This window comes from Myxine glutinosa, chromosome 1 (genome assembly GCF_964187855.1).
Source record: "Myxine glutinosa chromosome 1, kmMyxGlut1.1, whole genome shotgun sequence".
NCBI lineage: Eukaryota > Metazoa > Chordata > Myxini > Myxiniformes > Myxinidae > Myxine > Myxine glutinosa.
Window position 1 is genome coordinate 334,460,138 of NC_136261.1, and position 19,382 is coordinate 334,479,519.

Here is a 19,382-nt window from a genome sequence, read left to right on the forward strand (position 1 = left end):
TCCTGTTCTGCAAATCATTGTCCATATCCATTAACCCAAGCAATGTCTCACATGCCTTAAAGCGCCTGTCAAAATCATCCTCAGATAGTTGGTGAATTAATCTGGGTATGTATGGTTTCACATTAAGGTATTTTAGTATTCTTCGAATCGATGATCGGCTTATGTTGGTGGCGTTTGATAAACGACGAGTTGATAATGGTGTGTTACTATCGAGTTGTTATTGAATGACCGCTCTACTTTCCTCAGTTCGAACAGTACGAGGCCTACCTGGTGACTGTTTTGGAAGAATGCTGCCAGTTTCATCAAACTGCTTGTTTATTCTGCCAATTGCGTCGGCCCCACATTATTTGACAAGTAGTCTGTGAACTTCAGCCGAATTTCCAGATACAGAATACAAGCGTACAGCGCGAATTTTCTGTCTCACGATAGCCTATATTAGGGCATCTAATTCACAATGAACTGAACTAATGCAAAGACAAACGCGTGCAGCACAGCAAGCGAAGCTCACCCCGATCCATATCACGTGATGCACCACTCCCTTTTGCGTTTCACGTGATGCCTGTGCGTGTTGAAGCGGTCACATCCATTTACGAGTAATATTGTTTTGTTTTGCACCAAAGAACAACAATAAACTTAGTTGTTTGTTGCAGGTATCGTTCTTCAAAATGTGCCCAGGGTTTCTGGACCACCCTGTATATTGTTACGGATTTGTCACTTCCTCCTTTGTTGTTATTATATACTTGTAGGATTTTTAGTTTCAGGTAATATTGTTGTTAAGATTTCTGTGTGAAATGGAGATGACTTTAGTAAAAGGTAAAAATAAATGTTTGTGGAGGAAAAAGAAAAACGCGGCAAAGAAACCAGAAGAGGAGAGAGAGGAGGAAAATCGGCAGGGGAGAGAGATGGCCGTGAGTCGCATCGAGGCTGCGAGCAGACTTCCTTGATATTGGTCGCGAATGAATTGAGGCTTCCCGTGAAAGGGGATGCTCACGACATTGTCCCATATTGCGATTGCAAGTAAACATGCGTCAGGTTTTGGTACTGAGCGTGAACTATTGTTGGCGAGAAAGCAAGCGCCTCCATTACAGGCCGATTGGCCATTTTTCCTCGAAGAGGCAGTCCACCTGGTGCATCGTGTTTTGTCATTGGGATTCCCATATCGACATCATCGTGTGGATCGCCGTTGGTTTCCATATCGGCTTAATTCCCATATCAACCTCATCGTGTTGATCGCCGTTCGTTTCCATATCGGCTTAATCGTTGGTGGATGTGGGGCGTGGATTGCACTCACGTTATGGGGGATCGTTACCCCGCGCCGCCATCTGCCCAACATCTCACCTCGTAACTCCTTGTCAGCAGCCGCGCCGATACCTACCTGTTGTTCTTGCCGTTCTGCATGACCTCGACCTTCGCCCAGCGTGGGGATTCGTGCACGGACTTTGAGATTGTAACACTCCTCTCACGTTTGGCGTATCGTGAGTTTATTGCTTTGAGAGCATTGGGGAATAATGGTACCATCATACAGTCACGTGAAAAAGCAAGTACACCCCATGTAAAGTTTTGACTTTTTCCAACATATTTCAACATACAGCTATTTGATCTTCATTTCAACAATATTGATAGATAAAGGTGATATAATATAACAAATATCATGAAACATTTACATTTTGTAGTCCAGTGTATAATTTCAATAAACATAAATGCAAATTTTGCATGTGGAAAAAGTAAATACACCCCAAAATTTATCACTACTTCAAATACCTAAAATTAGAATCATGTGCACCAGCTCAGGTGCAAATGATTAGAACATCGTTGAAGAGGATCTTGGAGGAACCTGTCTTATTTAAACCTCAGACATTTAATTTGGTTTGCTCTTTGTTGTTGAAGTGTGCGGCGTCAACATGCTTAGATCAAAAGAGCTCTCTGAGGCCTTCAGAAAGAAGGTGAAAGATGCTTACGAGTCTGGGAAGGGATTAAAAAAGATCTCCAATCAATTTGAAATCAATCATTCGACCGTACAGAAGATCATCTACAAGTGGAGAAGATTCCAAACAACTGCCAACTTGTTCAGGCCAGGCCGCCCCAGCAAGTTCAGCCCGAGAGCAGACCGCAAGATGCTGAAAGAAGTCTCTAAGAACCCCAGAATGTCACCACGGGACCTACAGGTAGCTCTTGCCACTGTTGATGTCAAAGTGCACGAGTCTACCATAAGAAAGAGGCTGCACAATTTGATCTACATGGGAGGTGTGCCAGGAGGAAACCTTTGCTGTCCAGAAAGAACATCAGGGCATAACTAAAGTTTGCCAATGAACACCTGGGCAAAGACCAGCACTTCTGGAACAATGTGCTCTGACAGATGAGTCAAAGGTAGAGCTGTTTGGCCACAGTACCAGAAGACATGTTTGGCGAAAACCAAAGACAGCATTTGACCACAAGAACCTGATACCAATTGTAAAGCATGGTGGTGGAAATATTATGGTTTAGGGCAGCTTTGCTGCATCAGGGCCTGGGCAGCTCACCATCATATAATCCACTATGAATTCCTCATTGTACCAGAGGGTGCTTGAGGATAATGTGAGGCCATCTGTCAGGATGTTGAAGCTCAACCGAAGGTGGACCTTGCAACATGACAATGACCCTAAACATCTATCTATAATTCCATTAATCTCTGTGTGTATGTGTGTATGTGTGTATGTGTGTATGTTTGTCTGTGACCGCTGTTTCTCGACAACTACCGGTCCGATATACTTGAAACTTGCCAGGTATATTGCTGGGGACCCGAGGATGTGCCTTTTCAAGGTTTGAAATTAATCGGACAAGTAGTTACCGAGCTATGGCGATTTCTTTACCAAACACCGCAAGCCGTTCGCTTTGGACCAAACCATTTCATGTAAATAGAGGGGGGGGGGGGGGTTCTGTGGTCGTTGCGAATGGACCAAACCATTCATGTAAATAGAGGGGGGGGTTCTGTGGTCGTTACTGCCACGTGGTTTCAAAGTTTTTTTTTGTTGTTGTTGTTTGCACGCATGTTTTTTTGCACCCACGTACGGGCACGCCCTAGGATGTTTACACACACACACCCCTACACAAATTTTTTTTTTTTTTTTTTTTTGGCAAGGAACGGGCACCCACGTACGGGCACGTCCTAGCTTATATATAGTACGGGCATGCCCTAGTACCAGTAAATCCACCAAGGAATGGCTGAAAAGAAAGAAATGGAGGGTTCTGGAATGGCCAAGTCAAAGCCCGGATCTAAATCCCATCGAGATGTTGTGGAGGGATTTGAAACTAGCTGTGCATGCAAGAAACCCCTCAAACATCGCACAGCTGAAAGAATTCTGCATGGAGGAGTGGGCAGAAATTTCTCCCAGTGGATGTCAGAGACTGGTAGACAGTTATAAGAAACGCCCACTTGAGGTTGTTTCTGCCAAAGGGGGCAATGCCACCTATTAGAGCCAAGGGTGTACTTACTTTTTCCACATGCAAAATTTGCATTTATGTTTATTTAAATTATACAATGGACTACAAAATGTAAATGTTTCATGATATTTGTTATATTATATCACCTTTATCTATCAATATTATTGAAATGAAGATCAAATAGCTGTATGTTGAAATATGTTGAAAAAGTCAAAACTTTACATGGGGTGTACTTACTTTTTCAAGTGACTGTATGTCTCGTTCATGAGATGCAAGTGATATTTTCATGGTACTTTCTTTAAGAGTGTTATTATTGTGTATATGAGAATCCTTCATACAATTACATATTTTGTTCCTGCACAATTGCATTGGTGTGGTTTTACCATGGATTATAAGAACACTCAAAATAACAAATCTTTCTGCCGTGTTCCCACTCGAGACTCTGAGGGAGCACCGTAACCGGAGTTTGGAGAGGTAACACATAACATATATATATATATATCTATATATATATATATATATATATATATATACACACACAATTAGTACAGTGATACAATTTATTGACAGTCAATATTTGCAATTTTTTTATTTTATTCCAGAAACATTTTGTTTACTGCTAACAACTCGGTATTAATTTTTAGTAATGCTAACAACCCAGCTTATTCGCTAATTTTTTTTTATTATTAATTCGTTTTATGTTCCCAAGGATCAGACGTTACGTCATTTTTATTATTTATTAGTTTTACGTTCAAGGATCAGACGTTACGTCATTTTTTATTATTCATTCGTTTTATGTTCCCTGAGGATCAGACGTTACATCATTTTTTTTATTATTAATTCGTTTTATGCTCCCAAGGATCAGACGTTACGTCATTTTTTATTATTAATTAGTTTTATTTTGCCAAGGGTCAGACGTCACATCATTTTTTATTATTAATTCGTTTTATGTTCACAAGGATCAGACATTACATCATTTTTTATTATTCATTCGTTTTATGTTCCCAAGGATCAGATGTTACATCATTTTTTATTATTAATTAGTTTTATGCTCCCAAGGATCAGGCGTTACGTCATTTTTTATTATTAATTAGTTTTATTTTGCCAAGGATCAGACGTTACGTCATTTTTTATCATTAATTCGTTTTATGCTCCCAAGGATCAGATGTGAGTACATGTTCCATCATTTTTTATTATTCATTCGTTTTATGTTCCCAAGTATCAGATGTTACATCATTTTTTATTATCAATTCGTTTTATGCTCCCAAGGATCAGACGTTACATCATTTTTTATTATTAATTAGTTTTATTTTGCCAAGGATCAGACGTTACGTCATTTTTTATTATTAATTAGTTTTATGCTCCCAAGGATCAGATGTGAGTACATGTTCCATCATTTTTTATTATTCATTCGTTTTATGTTCCCAAGTATCAGATGTTACATCGTTTTTTATTATTAATTAGTTTTATGCTTCCAAGGATCAGAAGTGATGTCATTTTTTTATTAGTAATTAGTTTTATGTTCCCAAGGAAGTCGTTCTTTTATGTTGCAATATGCAATTCTCATTGAGTCTTGAATAATACACCACTGTAAAGCCCTAGCCTAGCAATAGACGCAATGCTGTAATGATATCACAAATGTAACACTTTTTGGAGACCTCCACACTTTACCATATCACAACCCTCTTACACCGCCATCTTACTAAATCAGTCATCTTGACGCCCAGCATCTGCCATTCAGCCCATCGCCTATGGGCATCAGAACGTCAGAAAGAGTCAGATATATGGGTTATGATGTTAAACTTCTGTCAGTGAAGCAACGGGATGGGTTGATAGCTGGCCACAAACATAGCACGCCGATCTGAGAGATTTACTCTGTCCAGAGTTGCCACTATTGCTGGAGTGATCACCTTGATGGGAGCCTTTTTTGCCTGTTTGGCAGAAGATGGACTTTGAAGTTTGAATTCATTGTCCCCTGAATCGGAGCTTTCAATCTCAGACTCATCATCATCATCAACCACAGCCGATGTTGACGGAACAGATTGCATTGCTGTTAGAGTCTCAGCAGCATGTTTCTTCTTTCTTTTATCTTCATTCTCAAGCCTGATATGCTTTCAGTTCTCCTTCACTGCCAGAGTGTTGTCCACAGATCTCATACGTGAACTTGAGGGATCCTCACGCTGCATGATAAGGAATGCTTTGTCTTCTTCATTCGTCATTTTCTCAAGCGCATCATTTGGTGAGATATTGAAGAGGGATTGAAGATCATCTTTGAACATCTGCTCCTTTACTCTATAGTTTTCGAATGTCTTGGTTCTATTTTTCTTTACCAGTGTGTAGGCATCATACAACTTCAAAAGTTGGCACTCACAGGAATTTATTCTCTGCACTGGAATTCGTGCTTTCTCCCAGTATGCACACACAGCTTCTACACTAAGTTTGGCACTTTCACGAACTGTATGGTGTTCTTGTATGTGATGGTACACCAGTTTCTGCAATGTGTGTCCTTTGGTTGGTCGTCCCCCACATATTATTTCCTTTTCAGACTTGCCCAGCAACCAAACTGTGGAAGAGCTGCGAGTTTCTGCCATCTGAAAAAAAACAGGATAAACTAGAACGCCACTCAGAAGAGCGCATACTCCCGCCGTGGGTTTAGTTGGAATAATACGTTTTGTTTAACATCCCCTCTCCCCAAAACAATAAATGAAAAAGAAAGTAAGCCCTAACTGTCAGAGAATGTATTTTGATATATCTCGGAATTAGATGAGAAAACATCATTTAAGAATAAGAATAAAAGCTTTAATGCAGTAAAACAAAAAATCTTTCCCAAAAATATTTCCCAAAAAAAATTCTGGATCCGGAATAATATCCTGAGCTTCACCAAAAACTTCCTTATCCCAAGGGCAATCATCCCACCAACTTTCATCCAAATCCGTTCAGAACTTTTCCAGATATCTTGTTCACAAACACACGAACACACGAACACACACACACACGGACGGACACGATCGAATGCGTTACTCCCTGGCGGGTGTAATAAACCTGAAAATCGCAGAGCCAGAACCAGAATTATTTAATTTTGTCTGGGAAGCCCATGCGAGGTTTCTTCTTCTTCAGCTTATCACAACCCTGGGTGAATATACGATCTTTTAAAAAAAAGTTGGAATTTTGCCAAATCTGTTTTATTCGTTTGTTAATATACCTCAGCCATTGACAAATCTGGAACTAAGTCTTTATAAGTTCATCAAATACTGACACCGCGAATGACATTCGCTGAGCTAAATGGTGATATCTCCTGAGGTAACAAAAAAAATAAAAAATTTTTAAAGCATTATACGTATCAAACGATACATTTTATGAAACGGCGAAACCTAATACACACTTTGGTGGTTTTAAAATGACAGAATATGTCTTTATTAGAAAAAAAAAAATGAACATTGAAGACGACGCTGCTAAAAAAAATACACCGCTCTAACGCATAACCACGAGTTTAAACTACATTTACAACAAATATGAAAACTATTTTCATATCACAATGTTAAATATAGAATATATAGAAGATAATGTTTAAAAAAATGAGCCCTATCTTTCAATGGTAAAAAAATCCTTCAAAAAATTCCTGGATTGGGAATAATATCCTGAGCTTCACCAAAAACTAATCAATTCTTCCTTATCCCAAGGGCAATCATCCCACCAACTTTCATCCAAATCCGTTCAGAACTTTTCCAGATATCTTGTTCACAAACACACAAACACACACGGACACGAGTGAATGCATTACTCCCTGGAGGGAGTTACAATTTAAAATGTTATTTTTTGAGCAACCTCTAAATAAGTTCCAATTGACCTCATATTTGGTTCATATGATCGTTTTAAACATAGGAACAAGGGCAGCCATGTGGAGCATGGATTTTTAATAGTATTAAATATTACATATATCTGTGGACCACCCTACTCCACATGCACTGTCCAGACCTAAAAGCTCTTACATGAGGTATAATTCAGCATTATACGTGCTGTGGTTACAACGTTTACCCTGTTCAGACACAACCGCGCAACTTGCATTTATATAAGTAACAAATATGCACTCAGATGAACAACACAAGTCACGTTGAACCTTATCCATCAACTTCATAAAGTGCAGGTTAATATTATTACATCAACATGGAGCATGCCGGGAGCATGACACATTGACACATCGTCGCACACATAAGATTGTTAACTGTGCTTCATCAAGTTATAGTAAGAGTTAAGAGCAAACCAAGTCAACATTACGTACCGAGGCAACACTACGGTATAGGAGAACATAAGTAGCCAAGATAAATGCACACCTTAGGATCACAAGCCATGAAACAGTGCAAATACACTGCCAACATCTTTACCATACATAAAGTACATGGACCACCACATGAACCGTAGAATCGACCATTCGATAAACTCACCACACTTGATGACGTTTATACATGCCACTATCTAAGGTGCCATACTTATAGTCACAAATATACAGTGCAAAATCTTGTAACACCATGCTGGATACGTAATCACACAATTATATAAACATGGTACAGGAGCAACAAAAACAAACCATTTATGAATGATAATTATGGCACCAGAGAACAAGCAACATGATATCCGTATTTTGAGAGCACATGGCACAAGGTTGCAGTGATTTCTCAGCCGTACTGTAATATACACCAAAGCCTTCAGCCTTATGTTCACTCAAAGCTGTTAATATCAATCCCGGGCTTGCTATTACCACATTTGACTAAGCATAGTTATTTAATTTTGAGTAGGCCTATTGATTTGGGAATTGTTTATTTTTTTTGGTTCTGCTTTGATTGATAATATTTCGTTTCTGATTATTTTGCTGTTCATTGTACCAAATTGATAACTAATTAGTCATTATGACACCAATTGTCACTGTCATTGCTGTTCATTGTAACCTAATCCTTCTACTGGGACTCTAACTGTCTCCCATCCTGTCTGACAACTACCCGACATTTCAAGTAAATTGGTGTAATCCACAGAAAAATACATTTAATATTGTTGGGATGTGAAAATTTTGCAACCAATTTTGTCCAAGCAAGCACATAGTCTGTCCAAACAATTCGGTTAGTCATTGGACTAAATCAGCAAATGACCTTGTTTTCGTTTTGACCAACCCCAAACAAACACTACTTAGTCACCAAATATATAGTCCATTTTTACAGCGTAGCCCGTAGGGCAATGCCGTCTGGAACAGTGTTTGTCTGTCCGTTCGGTGTATGTATGTATGTATGTATGTATGTATGTATGTATGTATGTATGTCCCTTCCGCCAGCATTTTGTGGGTTTATTCCCTTTAAAATTCGTTTTGTCTGCAACGGTTGGTCCGATGTTTTCACCACAGAAGCGGCTCCTCATGTATAATTATTTAATGATAATTATGATGTCATAGGTCATGTGGTATGGGTGCCATCTTGGAAAAAACGCAAAAACGTTGCACATCTAAATCTCCGAAACCATCCCATGGATAAAAAATTGAAAAGGTAGCTTGTTGTAAAGTACTCCCCATGGGGAAAAACATATATTAATGATAATGTCATCGGTGCCTTCATTATGACGTCATAAATCGACAAGTAAAACGCTTGATCCGATCAGCATTAAATTTATTCAGCGTGATCTAGGGATAAATTGGTCGAGAAAAAAGAAGAAGTTGATGACGTCATCGATCACGTGGTTCAGCAGCCATATTTTTACGGTGCAGCGCGTAGGTCAATGCCGTCTGGAAAAATGTTTGTCTGTTAGTCCTGTGTATGTATGTCCCACAAACGTCCACCAATCAGAGCTGAGGATCTGGTCACATGACAGGGGGAAAACAGATCCTCCACTGAGCAGATCCAAGCCTGGTTACGCCGATGTTAGACTATCGGTCTTGTTGAAAATTACTTAACATACCTCCTTCCCCATGTCCCCCAGCCATTTTCCTGCCTTCACCCCCAATGTTACAACAGCAAGCCAGAGCAAGAAACTACTATTTGGCATTGAGTCAGAAATAGGTTAGGTTGAGATAAAAGGCAGTGGATGCAGGAAACAAGAATACAATGGTTTAAAAAATCAAATGTTTTTTGTGTTGTCATCACATCACTTACATAGAAGCATAAAGGACAAGAGTCATTCCAAAAGTTTTCACCTCACTTGTTTCGCATTTTCAAAAAGTTTTCAGTTTTCACCGTCAGCAACAGCAGCAGCTGGGCCTGAGCCAAATATTTGCATCCCAAAAGTTTTCACCATCACTTTTCTTTGAAAACTTGTATGATTTTGACTGGACTCTTGTGAAGCACCAGTCGGCAAGTATTGCGCTTTTACAACCGTTCTTTCCATAAGTGTTTAATACAAAAAAAATACACTATTTAGGAAGCATGGGATCCTCTGTCCACCAGCTTAGTAGTGGTTTAAACATGCCGGCATATAAGCTGTTCTGTCTAATTTGAGAAAGAAGAGAGAGACAGAGTCATGTGCAGCAGCAGCAGCTGGGCCTGGGTTTGAGCCATGTGCAGCAGACTTGGGGCTGTACTGGTCTTACAAAGAAACATGACTCTACCGTTAAATCAGACTCAGTGGTATAATAGTTAATTAGAGCGTCCGCTCTGAGTCCAGGAGGTCGACGGTTCGAACTGCAGCCGAGTTATACCAAGGACTTCAAAAATGGTACGTACGTGCTGGCTGCTTCCTTGCTTAACGCTCAGCATTTTAAAAAGATAGAGCACCGCCAAACAACTATAATTTGGTAATAATAGCGCAGGCTTTGATGGGCTGAATGACCTCCTCATATGTCGAGGTTCCTTGTAAGGAAAGTCATATTATATTATTATTATTATCAAATTACTATCTGCACCAACAAGGTGTTTGCCCATAATGTTAGCTGCGAATACAGGCCCAGGGCCATCGATTGATCACACCCAATGCTCCTAGATAGCATCGATCCAAGGGAAGAGCGATCACTGCAATGGGACGCCAAACACAATATAGAGTCATCAATTCCCTCACCTTGGCATTTCCATAAGTAATTGCAGGACCAAACATGAGAGAAACCACCTGCTTAGTGGATGGGAACAGCAACTGAAAAGATGAAGTGGTTGATAGTGGTTGAGGAAGTAACAGAGAACAGATGCCAAACTATGTGTGCCAGCGGTGATGGAAAAGTGGCCACATTTTGGTGGAAAATTTGAGGCTAAACTATAAACAGGACAACACAGTAAAAAAATAAGGTCATATGGTCTGGGTTTTAATCCCGACCCAGCTATAAACCATCACCCTGGTGTTTGACAGGCAGTGTGTTTCATCAATGTGTGTGCTGTCCATCGGATTGACATTAAACTGGTCGTCCTGCAAGCATTAGTTGGTGGACGTTAAAGATCCCACGGTGTCCTTCAAGAAGAGTATGTGAGCTATTACTACCGGCTCCCTTAACAAATTACAAACTCCTGCCCTGACGTCCTGTGTCGGAGTGGCTTCACGTCCGGGATTGTAACCCTAGCCAAGAAACTGCTTCGAGAGCACGGACTCTTGGCATGGAGCAAGCGACATGAATGAATGCAGATGTCAGGGACACGTTTTAGCAAGAGGATAGTTTTGCAAGCAGATACCAGCTGAACATTCATTTTATTTAAAATTTGGTACGCAAACAATTTTTTCCAAAACCAGGACATTTCGGTCGATCAAGATCCCTCGTACCCATCGACGGTTACGAAGTTTCACTTGGGACGTCATCGGCAATTCTTGCACTGTTAAGTAATAGCTCCGGCAAATGGATTGCTCTGTTGTTTGTAGTGTCTATGACATAACGAAACATTGGCGTTCCATAACAACAACAAATATTTATATAATTGTGGTGCCAGTGCTTCATTCATGAACCACTAGCATTGTGGAACTGACGCAGCTTAAATGAGACAATCCATCCAACAAATAACACAGCCATAGGAAATAACCAACAAACAGTCAGTGAACAAGCTGAGAATCTGTCTCCACGTATTGATTTCAGACAATTGATTGGTACTAGCATATCCTGGTGGTTAATGACATACAATTTCAAAAAAAGTAAAAATTTGGACCATTTTCATGCTCAAAGCTGTTAGATCAGTGTTTCTCAAGCGGATTTACCCATCCAGGTATTTGAGTGACGTGACCCCCTGTTATCCCCTACAAGTGTTGAAAAAAAAGAAAAGACAGGAATGGGGATTCTGAAAAAACCCCACTTTACTGGGAAAGTACTGGGTTTATTCAATTTGGGGTTTTTTAACCCAGGTGGGGAAAACTGGGCTGAGCCAATTAGTGCTAACCTTGGCTACAGGAGTAACAAGAAAGGACAATCAGAGATTGCAGACCCTCGCCAGGTCGTGTTTGTAGTGTTTTTAAGGCTTTTGTGTTAAAACAAATATGGCGGCCGAACCACGTGACCGTTGACGTCATCAATATTCTCCTTTCTCCACCAATTTATCCCTAGATGATGCTGAAGAAATTTCATCTTGATCCGATGAAGTTTTGTACTTGTCGAATTATGACGTCATAATGGAGGCACCTATGACATCATCATTAACATATTTTATTCCCCATGGAAAGTTCTTTACAATGAGCCATGTCTCAATTTTTTCTATGCAGCGCTTTTGGAGATTATGTATGTTTGTTTATTCCATACACTTATTCTGATATTTAATATGTATATGAACGTAATTTTATATGATTATTATTATTTATATATATATATTTTCAGTCTTCGGACTGCCTTGTCCAGTGTTTAATGATTTCAATAAACCGAAATGAATGAATGAATTAATATAGAGGTGCAAGGTTTTTCGGTTTTTCCAACACGTGACCACCCATACCACGTGACCTATGACATCATAATTATAATTTAAAATTCTACAGGAGGAGGTACACACCTATGGTGAAAATTTCCTGTCAATCAGACCAAAGGTTGCAGAGAAAAATCATATTTATTCTGTGCGGACAGACAGACAAATAAACACAGACAGACAAACAGACTCAAATGCAACACCCTCTCCTCTGGCGAGGGTAACAAAAAGACTGGAATCTGGGCCATTTTTTTTTTAAACCCTTTTTTGTGCACATGTCGATTTGGGGACTAGTCTTAATCGGACTTGCGCAACCACTGAGCACAGACAGCTGGCAACCCCCCTCCCCCCGCCCCAGAAACCAACTCACGGCCCCCCTGGGGGTCACAACCCACCGTTTGAGAAACACTGTGTTAGATGACGCAACCCATCTGGACGTTCTTTTCCCATTCATCTCAGTTGATTGTGTGCATGCAAGTTGGATGACGTCAGACTCACAAACCTTTGTTTAAAAACCAGTGACAGAATAATTTGCCATATATAGAGTGAGTGGTGTGAGGATTGAAAACGACAACTCTCGCTCAGATCACGGTTAACAGTTCACAAGATATTTCAAAAGGTCAATCAATGAAACCCTGTGGGAAATGGAGTAAAGAGCGGATTCCAGGAACAGGGAAATAAGCACAAAAAAGCAATCATAATAAAGGAGCAAACTTCGACCAAATGTCATTGTTCAAATACTGTATCTACTTATACCAATTGATCTCCCCATCAGTCTCTGTCTCTGCATCTGTCTGTCTCACTCTCCCCATCAGTCTCTGTCTCTGCGTCTGTCTGTCTCACTCTCCCCGTCAGTCTCTGTCTCTGCGTCTGTCTGTCTCACTCTCCCCGTCAGTCTCTGTCTCTACTGCGTCTGTCTGTCTCACTCTCCCCGTCAGTCTCTGTCTCTGCGTCTGTCTGTCTCACTCTCCCCGTCAGTCTCTGTCTCTGCGTCTGTCTGTCTCACTCTCCCCATCAGTCTCTGTCTCTGCTTCTGTCTGTCTCACTCTCCCCGTCAGTCTCTGTCTCTGCGTCTGTCTGTCTCACTCTCCCCGTCAGTCTCTGTCTCTGCATCTGTCTGTCTCACTCTCCCCGTCAGTCTCTGTCTCTGCATCTGTCTGTCTCACTCTCCCCGTCAGTCTCTGTCTCTGCGTCTGTCTGTCTCACTCTCCCCGTCAGTCTCTGTCTCTGTGTCTGTCTGTCTCACTCTCCCTGTCAGTCTGTCTATGCGTCTGTCTGTCTCACTCTCCCCGTCAGTCTCTGTCTCTGCGTCTGTCTGTCTCACTCTCCCCATCAGTCTCTGTCTCTGCGTCTGTCTGTCTCACTCTCCCCGTCAGTCTCTGTCTCTGCGTCTGTCTGTCTCACTCTCCCCATCAGTCTCTGTCTCTGCATCTGTCTGTCTCACTCTCTCCATCAGTCTCCCCCATCACTCACCCCGTCAGTCTCCCCATCACTCACCCCATCACTCACCCCGTCAGTCTCCCCATCAGTCTCCCCATCACTCACCCCGTCAGTCTCCCCGTCAGTCTCCCCATCACTTACCCTGTCAGTCTCCCCATCACTCACCCCATCAGTCTCCCCATCACTCACCCCATCACTCTCCCCATCAGTCTCCCCATCACTCACCCTGTCAGTCTCCCCATCACTCACGTCAGTCTCCCCATCACTCACCCCGTCAGTCTACCCATCACTTACCCCGTCAGTCTCCCCATCACTCACCCCATCAGTCTCCCGGTCAGTCTCCCCATCACTCACCCCATCACTCTCTCCGTCAGTCTCCCCATCACTCACCCCGTCAGTCTCCCCATCACTCACCCCGTCAGTCTCCCCATCACTCACCCCGTCACTCCCCATCACTCACCCCGTCAGTCTCCCCATCACTCACCCCATCAGTCTCCCCATCACTCACCCCGTCAGTCTCCCCATCACTCACCCCGTCAGTCTCCCCATCACTCACCCCAACACTCACCCCGTCAGTCTCCCCGTCACTCACGCCGTCAGTCTCCCCATCACTCACCCCATCACACTCCGTCAGTCACCCCATCACTCACCCAGTCAGTCTCCCCATCACTCTCCCCGTCAGTCTCCCCATCACTCACCCCGTCAGTCTCCCCATCACTCACCCCATCAGTCACCCCATCACTCACCCCGTCAGTCTTCCCATCACTCACCCCATCACACCCCGTCAGTCACCCCGTCAGTCTCCCCATCACTCACCCCGTCAGTCTCCCCATCACTCACCCCGTCAGTCTCCCGGTCAGTCTCCCCATCACTCACCCCGTCAGTCTCCCCATCACTCACCCCGTCAGTCTCCCCGTCACTCACCCCGTCAGTCTCCCCATCACTCACCCCATCACACCCCATCACTCACCCCGTCAGTCTCCCCGTCACTCACGCCGTCAGTCTCCCCATCACACCCCGTCAGTCTCCCCATCACTCACCCCGTCAGTCTCCCCATCACTCACCCCGTCAGTCTCCCCATCACTCACCCCGTCAGTCTCCCCATCACTCACCCCGTCAGTCTCCCCATCACTCACTCCGTCATTCTCCCCATCACTCACCCCGTCAGTCTCCCCATCACTCACCCCATCACTCACCCCGTCATTCTCCCCATCACTCACCCCATCACTCACCCCGTCAGTCTCCCCATCACTCACCCTGTCAGTCTCCCCATCACTCACCCCGTCAGTCTCCCCATCACTCAGCCCGTTAGTTTCTCCGCCAGTCTCTGTCTCTCCCTATCTCTTTCTGTGTCTGTCTCTGTCTAATCTGTTTCAAGTGTGCCTCTCTCTCTCTTTTTCTGCCTGACATCATCCACCTCTATCACATGACCAATGCAATGGCAATGACACAGTGAAAGCAGCACCTTACCTCACCCAATGGAACCATGATTCACATCAGCAGCACACATTTTACATTTCTAAGCAAACGGATATGAAGGTCAAGGTGTCCAGTTGGATTATTCGAGGGAGTCACCCCGTGGAGCACACACGATGGATCATCACGGCCTTTCACCGACGCATCATGCACCGGTCCATGTCTCACCACACAGCTCATCGGGCTCCAGGCCGGACTCCGTGTCCAAACCGCACACCGCGAAGTAATCCACCAAGCGGCATGGAGCCGTCATGCCTGCCGACATCTCTCCTCTCCCTCCGTCTCTCTGCCTTTTCCCCTGTGTACACTTTCTTTCGCCTATCTCCTTCCTACATCATTCTAATCCATGCCTTTGTTTAATCATTAATTCTTGACGCGAACACGGAGCGCCCCCCAGCGAGAAGACGTGGGCACGTCATTGTGGTTGTTGTTGTTTCATGATCCAACCGAGCGCCCTCAGGCCCCAAGCGAAAAAACCCCGGCACGCGTATAGTTGTTGTTGTTGTTTCATGACTTCCACCTTACAGTGCAACGTCCAAATCCGCACAGCAAATAAAATAAGTAAACGAGAGGATCATTAATCTACAAGGGTCAAATATTATTATTCCGTCGAACGAAATAAAACGTCCGGAGAAAACCGAGTCCCTCCAAAGTGATTTATACGGTTATGGCAGAAGTGATGTTACGTTTACATTCATGCCAAATTTAGAGAAGAAGAAGATCATGATGCGAATGAAGGAGTCACGTGGTGCCATGGAGCGAAGCGGGGGATCGAGGGAAACCTCCCGAAAGCGAATGCGACAGAAACCTTGTCACAATATGTAAATCTATCAGAACTTCGATAAGAAACTCACAGGATAATCCAGAATCTAGATGCTGGAGATAGGCTGTCTATTCTGGGTTCGAATCCCTACACAGCTATAAACTGCCATTCTGGTGCTTCACAGGCAGTGTGATTCATCAAGGTGTGCGTGCCATCCCTCGGATGGATGTTAAGCTCCCACGGTGTCCGTGAATAGTACTGGTAGGAGTAGGTCAGTAGTTGTTGTTTGTTGACTTGAGTGGAGTGTGAACAACATAATTATTAACTCGGTACATTCATTTACTGCCCTGTAATCAAACTAAAATACACAATTTGGCATTTGTCTCTTTATCTGGGGTCAAGGCATTACATCGTTACAAATCCGAGCTCAACCAAACTTGCCAAGGGAAACCATAGGTAGGGGTCATAGGTCAGAATTTGGATCCATAGGGATTGCAGCAATGTAGTATTGGAGCAAAGGGGGACTTATTTTTTTTTTTTTTTTTTTTTTTTTTTTTGTATACAATATCGAGGCTCGTGAAAGAGCGAACATTAATCACACAGAAAGACAAACCGACACATAAAACATATAACATAGGGAGCGGTAGACAAGATGGGGAGAGAGGGGGAAGGACACAAACACAACATTTGAGAGCAGGGACCGAGAGACATGGAGACATCGAGAGATCTGAGAGAGGGCGAGGGCTTTGGGGGGGGGGGGGGGGCGTGGGAAGGGGGCAGTGGGAGAGGTATAAAACATATGGATACTGCCAGGACTTCCAGGAAAGAAGTTGGAATTTCAAACAAGGTGGATCTGGGGCGAATTAGCGGGGGTAGAAAAGATCAAGGTTTTGGATGGGGGAAGATAAGAGATGGTGGTGAACAGCTGTTTTAAAGACCTGGAGGGAGGAGTGGGATTGAAGGGAGTGAGGGAGTTTGTTCCAGAGGCGGGAGAAAAGAGGAATGAAAGAGTGAAGGTGAGCGGAGAGCCGAGATTTCGGCAGTTTAACCATCAGAGGGATTTCGGCAATACTTGTAGTATTGTAGCAAAGTAGTATTGTAACAAAGGGGGATTTGTATCAATGTAGTATTGGAGCAAAGGGGGATTGCAGCAAAGGGGGATTTACAGCAATGTAGTATTGGAGCAAAGGGGAATTGCAGCAAAGGGGGATTTGCAGCAATGTAGTATTGGAGCAAAGGGGGATTGCAGCAAAGGGGGATTTGTAGCAATGTAGTATTGGAGCAAAGGGGGATTGTAGCAAAGGGGGATTTGCAGCAATGTAGTATTGGAGCAAAGGGGGATTGTAGCAAAGGGGGATTTGTAGCAAAGGGGAATTGCAGCAAAGGGGGATTTGCAGCAATGTAGTATTGGAGCAAAGGGGGATTGCAGCAAAGGGGGATTTGTAGCAATGTAGTATTGGAGCAAAGGGGGATTGTAGCAAAGGGGGATTTGCAGCAATGTAGTATTGGAGCAAAGGGGGATTGCAGCAAAGGGGGATTTGCAGCAATGTAGTATTGGAGCAAAGGGGGATTGCAGCAAAGGGGGATTTGCAGCAATTTAGTATTGGAGCAAGGGGGGATTGTAGCAAAGGGGGATTTGTAGCAATGTAGTATTGGAGCAAAGGGGGATTGTAGCAAAGGGGGATTTGTAGCAAAGGAGGATTTGTAGCAAAGGGGGATTGGTAGCAATGTCGTATTGGAGCAAAGGGGGATTGTAGCAATGGGGGATTTGTAGCAATGTAGTATTGGAGCAAAGGGGGATTGTAGCAAAGGGGGATTTGTAGCAAAGGGGGATTTGTAGCAAAGGGGGATTTGTAGCAATGTAGTATTTGAGCAAAGGGGGATTGTAGCAATGGGGGATTTGTAGCAATGTAGTATTGGAGCAAAGGGGGATTGTAGCAAAGGGGGATTTGCAGCAATTTAGTATTGGAGCAAAGGGGGATTGTAGCAAGGGGGGATTTGTAGCAATGTAGTATTGGAGCAAAGGGGGATTTGTAGCAAAGGGGGATTTGTAGCAAAGGGGGATTTGTAGCAAAGTGGGATTTGTAGCAATGTAGTATTGGAGCAAAGGGGGATTGTAGCAATGGGGGATTTGTAGCAACTAGGGCATGCCCGTACTATATCTATATCTAAAATTATATCCCCCCCCCTCTATTTACATGAAATGGTTTGGTCCAAAGCGAACGGCTTGCGAGTGGTGACAATCCCCCCCCTCTATTTACATGCAATGGTTTGGTCCAAAGCGAACGGCTTCCGGAGTTTGGTAAAGAAATCGCCATCGCGTGCACAAACGCGCAGGAAAGCGAATGAATCGCAAATTCGTTTTTATTAGTTGTAAAACATAGTTTAACGCCAACATAGTTTGCAAACGTGAAATAAATGAATACGCTCTCAAATGTGCCATCCGAGGCAGAGTGTGCCCGCCACGTTCGGCACACGCGATCGTTCGCTGCTCTCTGATTGGTTGAATCGTTTTTTGGACATAGCTCGGTAAGTAATTGTCCGATTAATATGAAACCTTGAAAAGGCACATCCTCGGGTCCCCAGCAATATACCTGGCAAGTTAAAAGTATATCGGACCCGTGGTTGTCGAGAAACAGCGGTCACAGACAAACAAACGTACAGACAGACAGAGATTACTGGAATTATAGATAGATGTAGTATTGGAGCAAAGGGGGATTGTAGCAAAGGGGGGTTTGCAGCAATTTAGTATTGGAGCAAAGGGGGATTTGTAGCAAAGGGGGATTTGTAGCAATGTAGTATTGGAGCCAAGGGGGATTTGTAGCAAAGGGGGATTTGTAGCAAAGGGGGATTTGTAGCAATGTAGTATTGGAGCAAAGGGGGATTTGTAGCAAAGGGGGATTTGTAGCAAAGGGGGATTTGTAGCAATGTAGTATTCGAGCAAAGGGGGATTTGTAGCAAAGGGGGATTTGTAGCAAAGGGGGATTTGTAGCAAAGTGGGATTTGTAGCAAAGTAATATTGTAGCAAATGGGGGATTGTAGCAAATGGGGGATTTGTAGCAATGTAGTATTGGAGGAAAGTAGTGTTGTAGTGTTCGGGAATAGTTATATGACTCAGGAGGATACAAAATAACTATACAAGGCTTTTACAAATCAACGCTTTATTAGCTAATAATTCACTGGTTTCAATACAATAAAGAACTACAATACTATAACGAATTTAGTAATTCAAGTCGTTGGTTCTTCTTCGTTCGCCGGTGCTCTCCTGTTTTCTGTTTCCCGTTGCGTGGTTGTTCGTTCCGTTGGGCAGGGGTTCTCGTGGCAAGTGCTCTCGACTCAAAGTTTGTCCTCGTTTTTATCGGCACACTCGAGTTAATCCTCCGTGCGCTAAATCTTAATCCCTTCTCCGCAAATGCTGCTCAGTCATCCCGCTCGCCTTACTGGCACCA

The 19,382-nt window shown here is 43.2% G+C and overlaps 2 protein-coding genes across 7 annotated transcripts in view; one reads left to right on the top strand and one right to left on the bottom strand.

Annotated features, from left to right (window-relative positions):
* LOC137412240 (DENN domain-containing protein 5B) overlaps positions 1–15,565 on the bottom strand; it is a 135,437-nt gene extending 119,872 nt beyond the window's left edge. For 2 of the 6 annotated variants that reach the window (XM_068097503.2, XM_068097493.2), the window contains exon 1: positions 15,339–15,556. In XM_068097503.2, coding sequence (XP_067953604.2) covers positions 15,339–15,435 — 97 coding nt within the window. In that variant the 5' untranslated portion in view covers positions 15,436–15,556. Of the gene's footprint in view, positions 1–15,164 lie in introns of all 6 variants that reach the window. The other 4 variants (XM_078769783.1, XM_068097499.2, XM_078769784.1 and 1 more) reach the window with 4 other exon arrangements.
* The window catches only part of LOC137412267 (USP6 N-terminal-like protein), a 1,021,586-nt gene that overhangs the window by 321,593 nt on the left and 680,611 nt on the right, over positions 1–19,382 (top strand). The window lies entirely within an intron of this gene.